Source organism: Cygnus olor, chromosome 11, assembly GCF_009769625.2.
Source record: "Cygnus olor isolate bCygOlo1 chromosome 11, bCygOlo1.pri.v2, whole genome shotgun sequence".
Taxonomy (NCBI): domain Eukaryota; kingdom Metazoa; phylum Chordata; class Aves; order Anseriformes; family Anatidae; genus Cygnus; species Cygnus olor.
This window is the reverse complement of record NC_049179.1, coordinates 8,293,444-8,305,946: the sequence shown is the minus strand read 5'-3', so window position 1 is coordinate 8,305,946 and position 12,503 is coordinate 8,293,444. Positions and strand designations below refer to the sequence as shown.

Sequence of the window (12,503 nt, the reverse complement as noted above, 5' to 3'; positions counted from 1 at the left end):
GTCTGCAATTTCTTTAAGCAAAGCACGGGCAAAACTAATGAGGTGATATGAATATCTTGAAATTAATAGTAGGCAACATTTTAAGTAAAATACAGAAAACAGCAATATGAATGAACTGCTCTGAATAACAATAGAGTAGCTTTTACTAATTTGATAGAGGTCTCAATTCAGAAAAAGACCACAAGCAAATATTAATGGGACCTAGGCACATATGTGGAGTTAAGCAGGTGCTTAAGTGCTTGGCTGTACAGAAATGCAGTGATTTAATTAAGATCTTGTTACGTTTGACAGGCATATCTGACTTTCAGGCTGGAGAGAGAGCAACAAGAAAAGCTAATTCTAGCATTCTAGTATGTGACAGAAATTCCTGCGCTGCCTTTCAGTAAGGGGTTTTTATCTCATATGAGAGCATTTTATGAGAAGAGTATTCCAGGTCTGCAAAACTCCCTAGAATCGTCCAGCAAAGAGATGGAAGTGACTGTTTAAAAAAAAAAAATAAAATACTTTTTCCATCATAAAAAAGTCATAGACAAGGTTTTCATTTGTTTTCTTTAATGTTCATCTGCTCAGTCGAGTGCTGGACTTCGCTTTCTCTGCCACCTGACAGTGAAACGAGGAATATGCTCTTAGAGGTTTATTTGCTTGGGAATTTTTTCCAGTGAGGGGTGAGTTATTTCATGATTTTTTTCAGGCTACATAATGTAGTGTATCAGGTTTAGTGTAGCTGCATTAGTACAATGAACTGAATTCATTTAATTGATTCCATGTGTGATAAATACCAGATTAAAATAATTAGCAGCTCTTGTGTATAACTTCCCTATCTTTAATGTTGATAACATCTTAGTAAAAAAAGTTGAAAAGAAAAAGATAATGAAATAGTAATTCCGTGAGCGCTGTTTGGGTGTCTGCACTGTTCATTTTAGAAGAGTTCACTAATTATCCATGGCATTTCGAGAACAGGTAAGGGAAGTGAAGTGTGAAATGAAAAATGAAAAGTCCTCAAAACTGCTTTTCCTGGGTCTGTTCCTCAGGTCCAGTGGCCATTAAAAAGAAGTGGAGTTCTCTCACTCTGTCCTGTACAAATACCAATTGTAGTTTTATGTTAGTACGGTTACAACTGATTCTAAGCACTTTTCGGATTGTAGGATTTGCCGTAGAAAAAACTAGAATTAGATCATACCCACCGTGATTAATTTACAATTCCAGCAGTAAGCACAAAGCATGGTAGCCAACAGCTAAGTTCAGCATCATCCAAATGCTTTCGTGGTGGGCTAGATATTTTCCTCAAAAGAGCACTGTATACTTAATTGTCACGTATTTGTTTGTCTCTTAAAAATTCCTCCTGGCTTTAAGGGCATTAAGACAATTCTGCCAGTATTTTGAAAGTTTTTCAGTGCCTTTTAGGCTGGTGAACTGAAAAAATGCAAACTATTACTTTGTTGATCTTGTTTTTAAACTGAACTGCATTATCAACTCAGAGTGTGTTCTTAAGGTATTGTTAAAAGTGCTTTGAAAACTTGTAAATCCCTGTAATTTATGTTCCTGTGGTCTCAACTGCTTCTTTCTGTCCTTCTGGTTTTAATTTCAATGCAGTCTTGTCTGGGTGTGTACCTGTAAAATTGTGTTTTTCCAAGTACAATTTACAGTCATGACCCTAAGTTTTACAGTGTTCAGCCCTATAGGAGCTTCCTCCGATGCTGAAAAGCCAACTTTGGGTCAAACAGCTCTTTCATATTATAATTGTCTAATCGAGGTTGCTTGGAACAGATCCGATTTTGAATTTGTTTTAGTTTATCACAAAGACTTTATAAGAATATCAAGTAAATTGGAAAGGTTCCTTTGTAAGAGACCAGTATAGCATTGCCTTATTTTTCCAGATGTACGCAGTTGTAAACTTAGCCTGCTTCATGACAACAGTCCCATTTATCTAAACAATTCTCCTTTTAGAGTCAATGGCACTGATAGAAACTGAGATAAGAAATACAGATGGGAGGATCTTTTGGAGTCTCTACTGAAACTCATTGCTGTGCAGCTTACAATCACCTTTTCTTTTCTGTGCCTGAGAATGTGTAGCAGACATCTACAATGAAACAGAGTCCTCTGTGATTGCCAGAGAGCACTCCAGTAAAGGATGAACAAGCTTCATCAGGTTTTATGGTCCTGGTGATCTCGCTCTTGATTTTTTTTTTTTTTTTTCCAATAAAGATATGCTTACTGTGTTTAAATGGCAGCAGTTGTTTCTGTCTTTGTTGTTGTGGGTGGGTTTTTTGTAGTCCTAAACTTAGAACAGTGCCTTTGCTTTAATTCTTTGTCTTAAACAAAAGTATTGTAATGCTCAGAGTAATCCAGTTCTCCTTTTTATTGTCTTTTTTGGTGATAAAGGCAAAAGCAGTTTCACAGCCTTATTTTCTTTGTGTTCCCCTGCAATAAAAATAACATTTGCACACTAAAACAGAAGTTAGTTGGACTAAATGTTCTAAGATTTATTTTTAGTATTTACTAAAATGTTTTCTTCTCAGCCATGCTCATATTTTTAGCATGACTTCAACACTCTTGATGATTAACAGGAAGAGAAGACCAGATAGGCTGCGTGTTCTAATTTTGTTACGTTTGTGTTTTCAGATCATTGTACAATCTGGCCGTCACCCCACAGTGCTGCAGAAGCTGTGCCAGTTGCCTTTCCAGTATTTCAGTGATCCTCGTTTAATCAAAGTGCTCTTCCCTTCACTAATAGCTGCTTGTTACAATAACTCCCAGAACAAGATCATCCTGGAGCAGGAGATGAGCTGTGTGTTACTTGCCACGTTCATTCAGGTAGCTATGTCAGTAAGAGCAGTGCATGCAGGAAGACTGCAGCCGTTTTTCTCACCTTTGCTGTGTATATACAAATCGCTTGCCTTAGGTAAAACAAGTAAACAGCATTGAAGTACTTTAAGATTCTGTGCAGCTCTTTTCGAACCACAGATGATGCCTGTACTTGAGACATCTTAAAACACTGAAAGGTTACCGAGTAGTTCGGGTTCTCACTATCACCTGCAGCATCCTGTTGTCATTAAAGTTACTGGATGTGAAAGGAAGATTTGGTGTAGATCATACTGTTACCAGACAATTCTTTTAAAATACTTATTTTTTTAAAGGGCTGCACATACAGCATATCTGAAATCTGTATGTTAATCTGTTTATATATAAATGTACAGTTGTATACTGTGTACATCAGATTTACAGGGAGAACTGAACAGAAGTGTATATATTTTATGAAGAAAATACACAGAACATATGTTACCGGTCTAATCTTGCAATCTTTATTTTTGACAGTAAGCCACTGAGGTCATTACAAATACTGTTTTGAATAAGGATTTACAGCGGGTTTGTTCTCTTTGTGTAAATTTATATGCTGTGCTTTATTTATCAGCTTTCACATGTGCCTCATGCTTTCCATACGTTTTACCATCTATCTTCAAATGAATAAATGCTGTTTTCATAAACACTTTGCTATTACAGAATAATACGCTTTTAGGACTCTCTATCAGTCACCTGAGAGTTACTGTTGTTGATACGGAAACGTTACTCCAACTCGTTCCTAATGCTTTACAGCTAGTCAAAGGGTAGGCTACACAGATTTCGGAGAGAGGGCGTAAGAACTAAATATTTACTAAAAGTCTTAGCTTAACTAAGTTATAACTGACTTATCAAGCTTCTGAGTGGGACTACTTTTTATTCTTTCAATACTAAAATAATTGCATATCAAATTAAAAATGACAACAAAAACTTCGTAACTTAGCATTAAAAGAATTTGCCATATTGTAATGAACTTCTGTTTAAATACAAAGCTATAATTCATCTTTGACTCTTTTATATTGAAACATTTTAATATGGAAACTACAGATTTCACTCTAGAAGGTGCGGTAGCAAAAAATGAGCATTATCAGTAAATGCAGCAAGCTTGATTTGTGTTCCAATTAAAAAAAAAAAAAAAGTAGGGAATAGTGTCCCCCATCAAATAATTAAGGTTATTTACCTTGATTCCTTTAGTCTAATAGTGGCATTTAAATCCTCAGTAGCTGCAGCAAAATGTAAGTATATTTGCAAGGGTCAGCGTTATTAATTTGATTTATAATAAGAGAAGTATTTATATCTCAGATGCCAAGTCCCCGTGCTATTCCTTCAGGCTTTTAGAAGAGTTGCCTTAAAATACAGAAGATCCTCGTGGGCTCTACACTGTCAAGTTTTTGCTGGCTTTGCTGATACTTCAATATTTTACTCATTTTAAAATCTCATCCCAAATGTTGAAAACACACACACACACAACGATTCTGAAAGGAACCAAGGAATGCTCAAATCCCCCTACACACAGAAGAGCCTTGCCCCTGCACTTTTATTTCAACCTGCTGCAGTTCGTCAAGCAAATCTCTCGTTTGCTTCAGTGGAAGTTTTGGTAAAGTCTGTAAAATGTTTCCCTGTGACTAGAAAATGAGATTCTTCCTGTGCCAGGGAATGCAAAAAGAAGTCCCGTTTACGTAAAAGTTTGGTCATGTGTACGAATATAACACTTAAATACAGTGTGTTAAATGTGTGCAGCGTAAATCAAAGGAAAATGATTGCTGGATTTTACAGCTATCCACGTTAAGCCTCCTGGCCAACATCTATTTCCATCCTCCTGCAAAAGGTTGCATCATCCTTTCTTTGTTACTTCTGTTTCTAGATGGGCTGAAATAATTTTTAAAAATACATATTTAGGAGTATCTATGATTTGCTAAATTGTATCTCCTGTCAAATAAACCACCTCTGCTCAGGGAGAGCTTAAACTAAAGATCCGCTCCTCAAAGCTCTTTCCACACTGGGGCAGCTGAGCTGCATAATCCTGCTTGGTTCAGAGCGAAGTCGGTGTCCTTGCCGACTCTGGAGGACACAGCCTCTTGCCCAGTAGGAGCAGCGGGCGCGGTATTGCCTGGAGTTAATCACGTCCTTGGAGGAACTTCACTTATTGTGAAGTAAGTGAATCAGGATCTCGGGCTCCTGGGTCACCGGGAAGCACAGCTGATCAAACTGGGATCATTCAACAATTTTTTAAGTGTGTGTTTGGACTCTGTAGTGCAAGTCTAAAACACTATTTTTTTTAAAGAAATATAGCTATATCAATTGTCTTAAATTAAAAGCTCATGATAAATAATTATTTCCAAAGAAGATACTAAAAAGCTGTTTTTCTGTGATGTGTATTAAAGTATCATTAAAAAAAAAAAGTTATGAAGTCCACTGTATATTATAGAATTTAATTATTAGCAGTTATCTGTTATGATGTGTAGCAAATAAGACAGTTTGTTAATTTACAGATTTCATAATGTATTAGTATTTTCGGGTGACTGTGAATACTTAAAAAGTTGTTTTATTTCCTCAGATGCAAGATCTGAAAACCTGATGCTTTTTTTTTTTTTTCCATAGGACTTTGCTCAGAGTTCAGGCCAAATGGATAATCAGTTATCTCATCAGAGGGGTAGGTCTCCATGAAATGTAACAGAGTAGCAATTAGGCTACAAAATATGTAGATAATACATTTTACTGTGAATGAGATATTTTTTCAATCTGCCTCACCATGAAAGGAATACAGCAGAATGATTTTACAGTTGTGGGAGAGGCTCCCTAGCTTGAAATTTGACTAAAACGTGTGTGGCTTCCAGTCTGCTATTCACAGTATCAGGAATTCAGGCTGTTAATCTTTATTAAATGCTGTGTGGTATTCTGTCCTAAAATGTGATCCTGTACGTGCACACATTTAATTAGCTGTCACAAAGACTACCTTCAAAAGTTTTAGGTTACAGAAGCCGTGGAGCCATACCAATACACCGGAGGAGCCAAAAATTAGTAAAATACTGTCCTGTAATTATCCTGTAAAGTTTGTCAGTTTGCAGAAGAATTGCAGCTTTTCTTCCGTTCCAAGTATTGTGTAAAAATGCAGTTAACCATTTTAGACTAACCATTTGAAAGATTCTCAGCTAAGACAGCTCTTACTTGTTGAACAAATGTGAAATTCAAGTGCATTGATGGGAAAATCATCTTGAGTCACCCGCATTTTGCGTAAAGTACATCGCTTGGACAGTTGTTTCTCCCTAATAGCAAACAAATTCACCACTGTATTGCTGAATGCTTGGCAGAAGATAAGCAGTTCTAGGTCTAAAACATAAGCTTTGTGTTTGAAAATAAATTACAAAATTTAAAATTAACATAAACATATGGTGATTTTACTGTCAACATTATACCTTCTAGTTTGAAGCAGCCTCGTGCAGTGTCTGCAAAACAAACTTTCCAGGATTGCATTTGCATGAGAATCTGCTGAAGAAATATCTAAAATCCAAGTGGAAAACTGTTTTTTTTATTTTCATTATTCAAACTGAATGAACTTTTAAACAAAGATGACTATGTGGTGACATGAGAGTGTAATTTCTAAACATTCCCCCGTTGCAAAAAGCTGAGTTAATAATAGCAGTATGAGCAAGATTATTTTTATCTATTATATCATTTTAATGTGAAGGACAGACAGTGTTGTTTCCCCCCCAAAAAAAATAAAAAAAAATAAAAATGGGAACAGTAACACTGCTCAGAAAAGAATTTGAAAGTTCTCCATTGTTCAGTGCTGCACTGCAACACGCTGCTGGCGGGGTCAGATCCTGCAAACCTTCGCACGCATGTGTAGTCCGTTCACGTCACCAGCAGTGCTTGCAGGAGTACAAGCTGCGCTTGCCATCTTGCTGCGAGCTTTGGGGGAATCGGGGAGCACAGCTCCTCCATAGCGCTTTGTCGAGCAGGGGGCTGCTGAGCCGAGCCAGGCTGCGCCAGCAGGAGCATGGCTGAGCGGGTCCCCACGGGGTCTGGGAACACGCAGTATGTAGAGCCATTCGTAATGCCGCGGTGGCTGTCGCGGAGAGCCCGACCCAGTAAATTAAAAACCTGCGCCTCTGCTCATCAGGCCCCCGTGCTCCCATTTTCAAAGCCCAACCTCGATGCCTGTAGCTCTGCATTAGCATTACTCCATGATTTGAGAAGTTTTTGGTAGGGGGAGGGGAGCAAATGACTTGAAGTATCTCGAATTGGCTGCATGTTCATTATTCTTGTTTTATTGCCATCTTATCTAGAGAGGGAATAACTTGGTGATTTTATGTTCTGTCTTCAACAGAAAAATTTTTCAATTCTCAAGATTATCTTGAGCTGTCCAACAGATTCCCCCGGCAGTTCTGGGAAGAAGCTCGGCAGTTCTTCTTGAAAAAATAAGTGGTGTATTTGTTTTTAAGGTCCCTGGCATTGTAATGCTGACTGGTTCGTGCTGACTACCTTCTTTACAAGGCTATTCCGAAAAATTTTTGATACTCTAAATGCTTATGCTGTAGATATATATAATTTGCACTATTTATATCATAAGTACTGTAGATACTTTCAAGTTGTGTTTCGTAATTTTGATAATTTGAGTTTATTTCATTCATGAATCCTATGTCATGGTTTGGGTACTTTCTACCTTGTGATGTGGTGGTACTTGCACTGCAGAACTGCTGAACCAAGATTGCCAATAGAGGAAATATGTTCTATATGTCTTGTAATAAAATAACTTATTCTGACTACGGAGTGACTTCTGCGTTACAAATGTTGGTGTGTTTGAATTATGATAAGTAGCGCAAGGCTCGGAGAGGGGAAAAAAGCAGCCAAGCGAGGCGGGTAAGATGTCCTTCCAGTTATGCAGACGTCTAAAGTATTTCTCAGAACTGGCTCTGAGGAAACTTCGTTTGTAATGTTTTGCTGATACGTCCCGCATAATACGGATTTTGTAAACCGTGCGCGTTTTTAACGTTTCGGTAAGACTTTAATAATGCTCGTTTAAACGTTGTGATGTTCTCCTGACGGCGCCGTTCCCCTGGAGCCCCCCCATTAAACCCTCGGCCCTGCCGCCTGCCTCAGAGCTTTCTTCTCGCGCCTCGCGCCCTTCCCGCGCAGCGCCCCGCGGCCTGGCCCCAGCCGCCCTCTCAGCGCGGCCCGGCCCGGCCCGACCCGGCCCGGCGGCCCCAGAGCCGCGGCCACTGCTGCCGGGGGCCCTCAGGAAGGCACCGCCGGGGCCGTACCGAGCTCGCCGAGCTCCGGGCCGCCCTCGGCGGGCGCTGTCCCCGCTTCGCAGCCCCGCGCCGGTCCCCCCCCGCCTCCGGCCCGCACCTGAGGCGGCGGCGCTCGGGACCCGACCCGCCCGGGCCGGCCCCGCGGGGAGCCGCGGGCTGAAGGGGCCGGGGCTTCGGGCGCGGTTTGAGGGCGGCCCCGCGGCCACGGAGGAACGGTACGGGTTCGGCCGGGGCCCGGCGGATCGTTCTCGGGAGCTGAAACCCGGCCCGGCCGCGGCTCCGCCCGGCGGTGCCCAGCGGGCCGCAGGTAACGAACGCGGGGGCCCCGCAGCGGGGGGAGCCGGGGAACCGGGCAGCGCTTCCCCGCCCGGCCCGGCCCGGCCGGGGACCCGCGGAGGTCGGGGCGGGCCGGGCCGCTCAGGCGCTCCGCGAGCCCCGACGGCAGCCGCGGAGCGGCCGCACGGGCCGCAGCCCCGGCCGTGAGAGGCCGCTTCGCCCAGGCGGTGGCGGGGCAGAGGGGACACGCGGGGTAGCGGTGCCCGCGCAGCCGCCGCCTCAGCCCCGCGGGGCAGCGGCGCCCTCTCAGACACCGGGCGGTGGGTCGCGAGGGGCAGCGCGGGGCCGCCCTGGGGGGAGCGGGGAGGGAGCCCGAGTGACGGCAGAGGCCGGTAAGGGGCCGCCGGCCGCGGCTGGGCGGGGAGAACGAGGGCGTGCGAGGGGCCGCCGAGCCCCGGGGCAGCCCCGGCAGGAGGGGATGCGGCCCGGCACCGCGGCAGGTGCGAGCACGGCCCCGGGACTGCCCGAAAGGGGAACCGGCGCTCCGCCTCCCCGGCCGTGAACACGCGGCCCCGGCGGGGGGGGAGAGGCCGCGACGGCAAAAGCGGGCTGGGGGATGCGGGGCTGGGGGCTGCGACAGACCCCGCCCGGCCCTCCCCGCCCCGCCGCCCGCCCGCTCCCGTGGCCGGGGCCCCGCCGCCGCCCTCCCGTCCCTTATTTTCGTTTCAATCCTTTTCTTTTTTCTTTTTTTCTTTTTTTTTTTTTTTATTAAGTCCAAAATATTTAATCCCACTATTCAACCGCTGACTGACAATAAATAGCAATAACTTACTTTTGTTCGTTAAAGGCTCAAACAATCCATCCTCCGTCCACTGATAACTTAACACCACTAGTACTGGTTTCCCCATTACAAAGGCTCGGTCCCGGGTCCCGTTCTCCAGCGACCCCGGGCGAGGCAGCGGCGTGAGATGAGGCCGGGCAGCGGCTGCAGAGGGGGCGCCGGGCCGGCTCCGCGGCCGCGGGAAGGCGTGCGCCGGGGGAGCCCCTGTCCCCGCTCCTTCTCTCCGCTGATGCACGCCTTTCTGTTCGTTTCCCTTCCAGCCAGGGAAGAGAAGCCGTCCCCAGCGCCAGCGGCGGGCGAGGCAGCCTCTCGGCACGCCGGGCTCCAGCGGGGAAAGGCGCGTTTCTTTGGGGAAAGGAAACATCGAAATCCGCAGGGCGAAACCCCCGATCAACGAAATAACCGGGGCGGGGGCTCTCTCTCCGGTCTGGCGAAGGCAGCGAGAATCCCGGTGCTTTTTGGCCGTCAGTAAGGTATTTTTTTTGTTTGTTTTTAAATAAGAATAATTAAAAAACAAAGGCGTTTGTCCGGCGCTCTGGGAGCGGCCCGGGGCCGGGTGTCTCATGCAGGGAGCGCAGGCATGCGGAAGTCCCGCGGCGGCGGCGGGCGGCCGGGCGGCCTCACGTCTCGGCCGGGCTGGGCACCATGCTGTTGGGGGTGTCGGGGAGCTGGGAGGACAGCGAGGTCACGTCGCTGCCGGAGGACGTGCCCAAGGAGCCGGACTCGGAAAAGGAGACCTGGGGCGGGGGGGCAGCGGCGGTGCGGTGAGCCCCGCGGCCGCCCCCCCGTCCCCCCGCCGCGGCGCCCGGGGCTCACCAGCTGCTGGAAGGCGGCGGGCTGCTCCAGGTCGCTCTGCAGGGCGAAGTCGCTGAGCGCCTTCCAGGGCGGCTGGTAGGTCTGCACCTCCACGGCGCTGCCCTGCACGGCGCTCTCGTGCCGGATGGGGCTGCCGGCCACCAGCGGCGTCCCGGTGAGGCCCTGCAGGCTCTGCGGGCACGCCGGGGGGCTTCAGCGCGGCGCCGGGCGGCCCGGCCCCCCGCGCGCGCCCTCCCACCCGCCCCGCTCCCTCCGCTCACCGTCTTGTCGCCGTGCTGCTGCTGCTGCAGCTGCTTCATGAGGATGGACTTCTTCTTGTCCTTGCAGCGCTTGTTCTGGAACCAGACGCGGATGACGCGCGGGCTGAGCCCCGTCATCTCCACCAGCTGCTCCTTCATCAGGGCGTCGGGGCGCGGGTTGGCGGCGTAGCAGGTCCGCAGCGTGTGCAGCTGCTTCTCGTTCAGCACCGTCCGCACGCGGGTCGTCTTCTCCGCCGCCTTGTGCGCCGGCGGCCGCGGGGCCGGCGGCCGCCCGGGCACCGGCTCTGCGGCGGGCGGGGAGAGCGTGCACCGTCAGCCCCGCCGCCGCCGCTCCCCGCCGCCCCCCGCCGCCCCCCGCCGCCCTCCCCGAGCCGCGGCGGCCCGCCGGGGGCCGGTACCTGCGAGGTGCGCGGCGGCAGCCGGCGGCAGCGCGGGGCTGCGCGGCCCGCGGGCGGCGGCGGCGCCGTCGGGGAGCGGCCCGTGGTCGGCACGGCAAAGCAGGTCGCGCTCCCGCAGGCAGAACTGGTCCCCGGGCAGCAGCTGGCGGCCGCAGGCGGCGCAGCGGAAGCACTCGAGGTGGTAGACGTGGTCGCGGGCGCGCATCACCAGGTCGCTGCTGCTGAAGGCCGCCCGGCACTGCGCGCACTTGATGCCGAAGAGCCTGCGGGGAGGCGCCACGCCGTCAGGGAGCGCGGGGCTGGGGGGGGGGGGGGGGGGGGTCGCGCGGGGCTTTTTTGGGGTCGGTTTCGTTGCGGCACGCCGGTCACCTGCTGTAGTCCCGCTTGCAGTAGGCCTTGCCGTCGCGCAGGAAGCACGTGCAGGTCTCGTCCAGCGGCTGCCCGCACTCGGCACACTTGAGGCAGGCGACGTGCCACTCCAGGTCCGGCGACACCCGCAGCAGGAACGGGTCCTGGATGCGGCCCCCGCAGCCCGCGCACAGGGCCAGCCCCGGCCGCCCTGCCGGAGCGAGCGGGGCACGGTCAGGGCGGCGCGGAACGCGGCGGGGCGCCGGGAACGGGGGGACGAAACGGGAAGAAAGGAGGAGAAATGTGGGCAGGGGAAATGAAGGAAAGCCGAAAGAGAAACGTGGCCAGGGAAAGGGAAGGATAGAAGGAAAGCCGAAAGCGGAGAGAGAAGCAGCGAGAAATGAAAGGAGAAACTCGAGGGAGGGAAAGGACCGCGGGAAGAGAAATAAAAGTGTTACCTCGGAATGGGAAATAACGGCGGAGAAAGTGTAAAACAAAAACGGAAGAAAAACGGAAAGAAAGAATAAAGAAACAAAAGAAAAAAGAAGGAAAAGAAAAGAAAGAAAGAAGGAAGGAAAGACAAGGAAGGAAAGAAAAGAAATAAGAGAAGAAAAAAAGAAAAGATAACGGAAAGACAGAAAGGGAAACCAACCCCGTGGAAAATCAAAAACAAAACAGAGAGAGGTGAAACAGGAACGTGGACAAACGAAAACGGAAAGAGACAAGACATCAGACAGACGGAGAAATAGCAGCAAACAAAACCAGAAGAACAGAAAGAGAAAGGAAGAAAGAAAAACGGAAAGAGAAATAAAAAAAGAAAACCGAAACACGGAAAGAGAGAGAGGCGAGCGGCGGCGCGAAAGGGACGGGGGCAGCGAACGGCAGCGCGGAGCGGGGCGGGCAGGGCGCGGGCTGCGGGCGGCACGGCGGGCGGGCGGGCAGGAGCAGCCCGCTACGAGCCGGTGCCGCGGGGCCGGGAGCGCGGGGCACGCGGGGAGCGGCGGCACCGGCGGCGCCCGGGCCGAGGCTTGGAGCCGCAGCCCTGCCCGGCGCTGTCCACCGCCCCGACGGCGGCACCCGGCGGCACCGGGGGCCCCGCCGCCCGGCCGGCCCGGCGCGCACTTACTCTTGGAGGGCTCCCCCATGGCGCCCGGGAGCGGCCCGCGGCAGGAGGACGTCCACCATGCGGGCGGCCCCGTGCGCGCGGGGCGCGATGCGGGACGGCTGCGGGACGGCGCCGCCGCTGCTCCACTGCCCGCGGGGCGGGGGCCGCGCCCGCCCCCCCGGGCCCGCCCCGCCGGGCCGCGCCGTGATGTCAGCGCGCACCGGCCGAGGGGGGGGGGGGCGGCGCTGACCTCACCGCGCGGCCCCCGCAGGCGATTGGCGGCCGCGGGGAGGGCGCACGCGGATTGGCCGCGGCGAACAATGGCGCGCGCGGCGGGGCGCGGGCACCGCGGGCACCCCGGCACCG

The 12,503-nt window shown here is 50.2% G+C and overlaps 2 protein-coding genes across 9 annotated transcripts in view; one reads left to right on the top strand and one right to left on the bottom strand.

Moving 5' to 3' along the window:
* SCAPER (S-phase cyclin A associated protein in the ER) overlaps nucleotides 1-7,928 on the top strand; it is a 157,254-nt gene extending 149,326 nt beyond the window's left edge. For all 8 annotated transcript variants that reach the window (XM_040570633.1, XM_040570632.1, XM_040570635.1 and 5 more), the window contains 3 exons: nucleotides 2,623-2,814; nucleotides 5,440-5,491; nucleotides 7,169-7,928. In XM_040570633.1, the coding sequence (XP_040426567.1) occupies nucleotides 2,623-2,814; nucleotides 5,440-5,491; nucleotides 7,169-7,263 (339 nt within the window). In that variant the 3' untranslated portion in view covers nucleotides 7,264-7,928. The remainder of the gene's footprint in view (nucleotides 1-2,622; nucleotides 2,815-5,439; nucleotides 5,492-7,168) is intronic.
* Nucleotides 7,929-9,128: 1,200 nt separating this feature from the next.
* On the bottom strand, nucleotides 9,129-12,232 carry ISL2 (ISL LIM homeobox 2). The gene is given in 7 exon segments (XM_040570701.1): nucleotides 9,129-9,947; nucleotides 10,027-10,197; nucleotides 10,287-10,570; nucleotides 10,685-10,947; nucleotides 11,054-11,243; nucleotides 12,159-12,198; nucleotides 12,200-12,232. Coding segments are annotated over 7 exon segments (1,083 nt in total). The 5' UTR covers nucleotides 12,218-12,232; the 3' UTR covers nucleotides 9,129-9,830.
* Nucleotides 12,233-12,503: the final 271 nt, after the last annotated feature.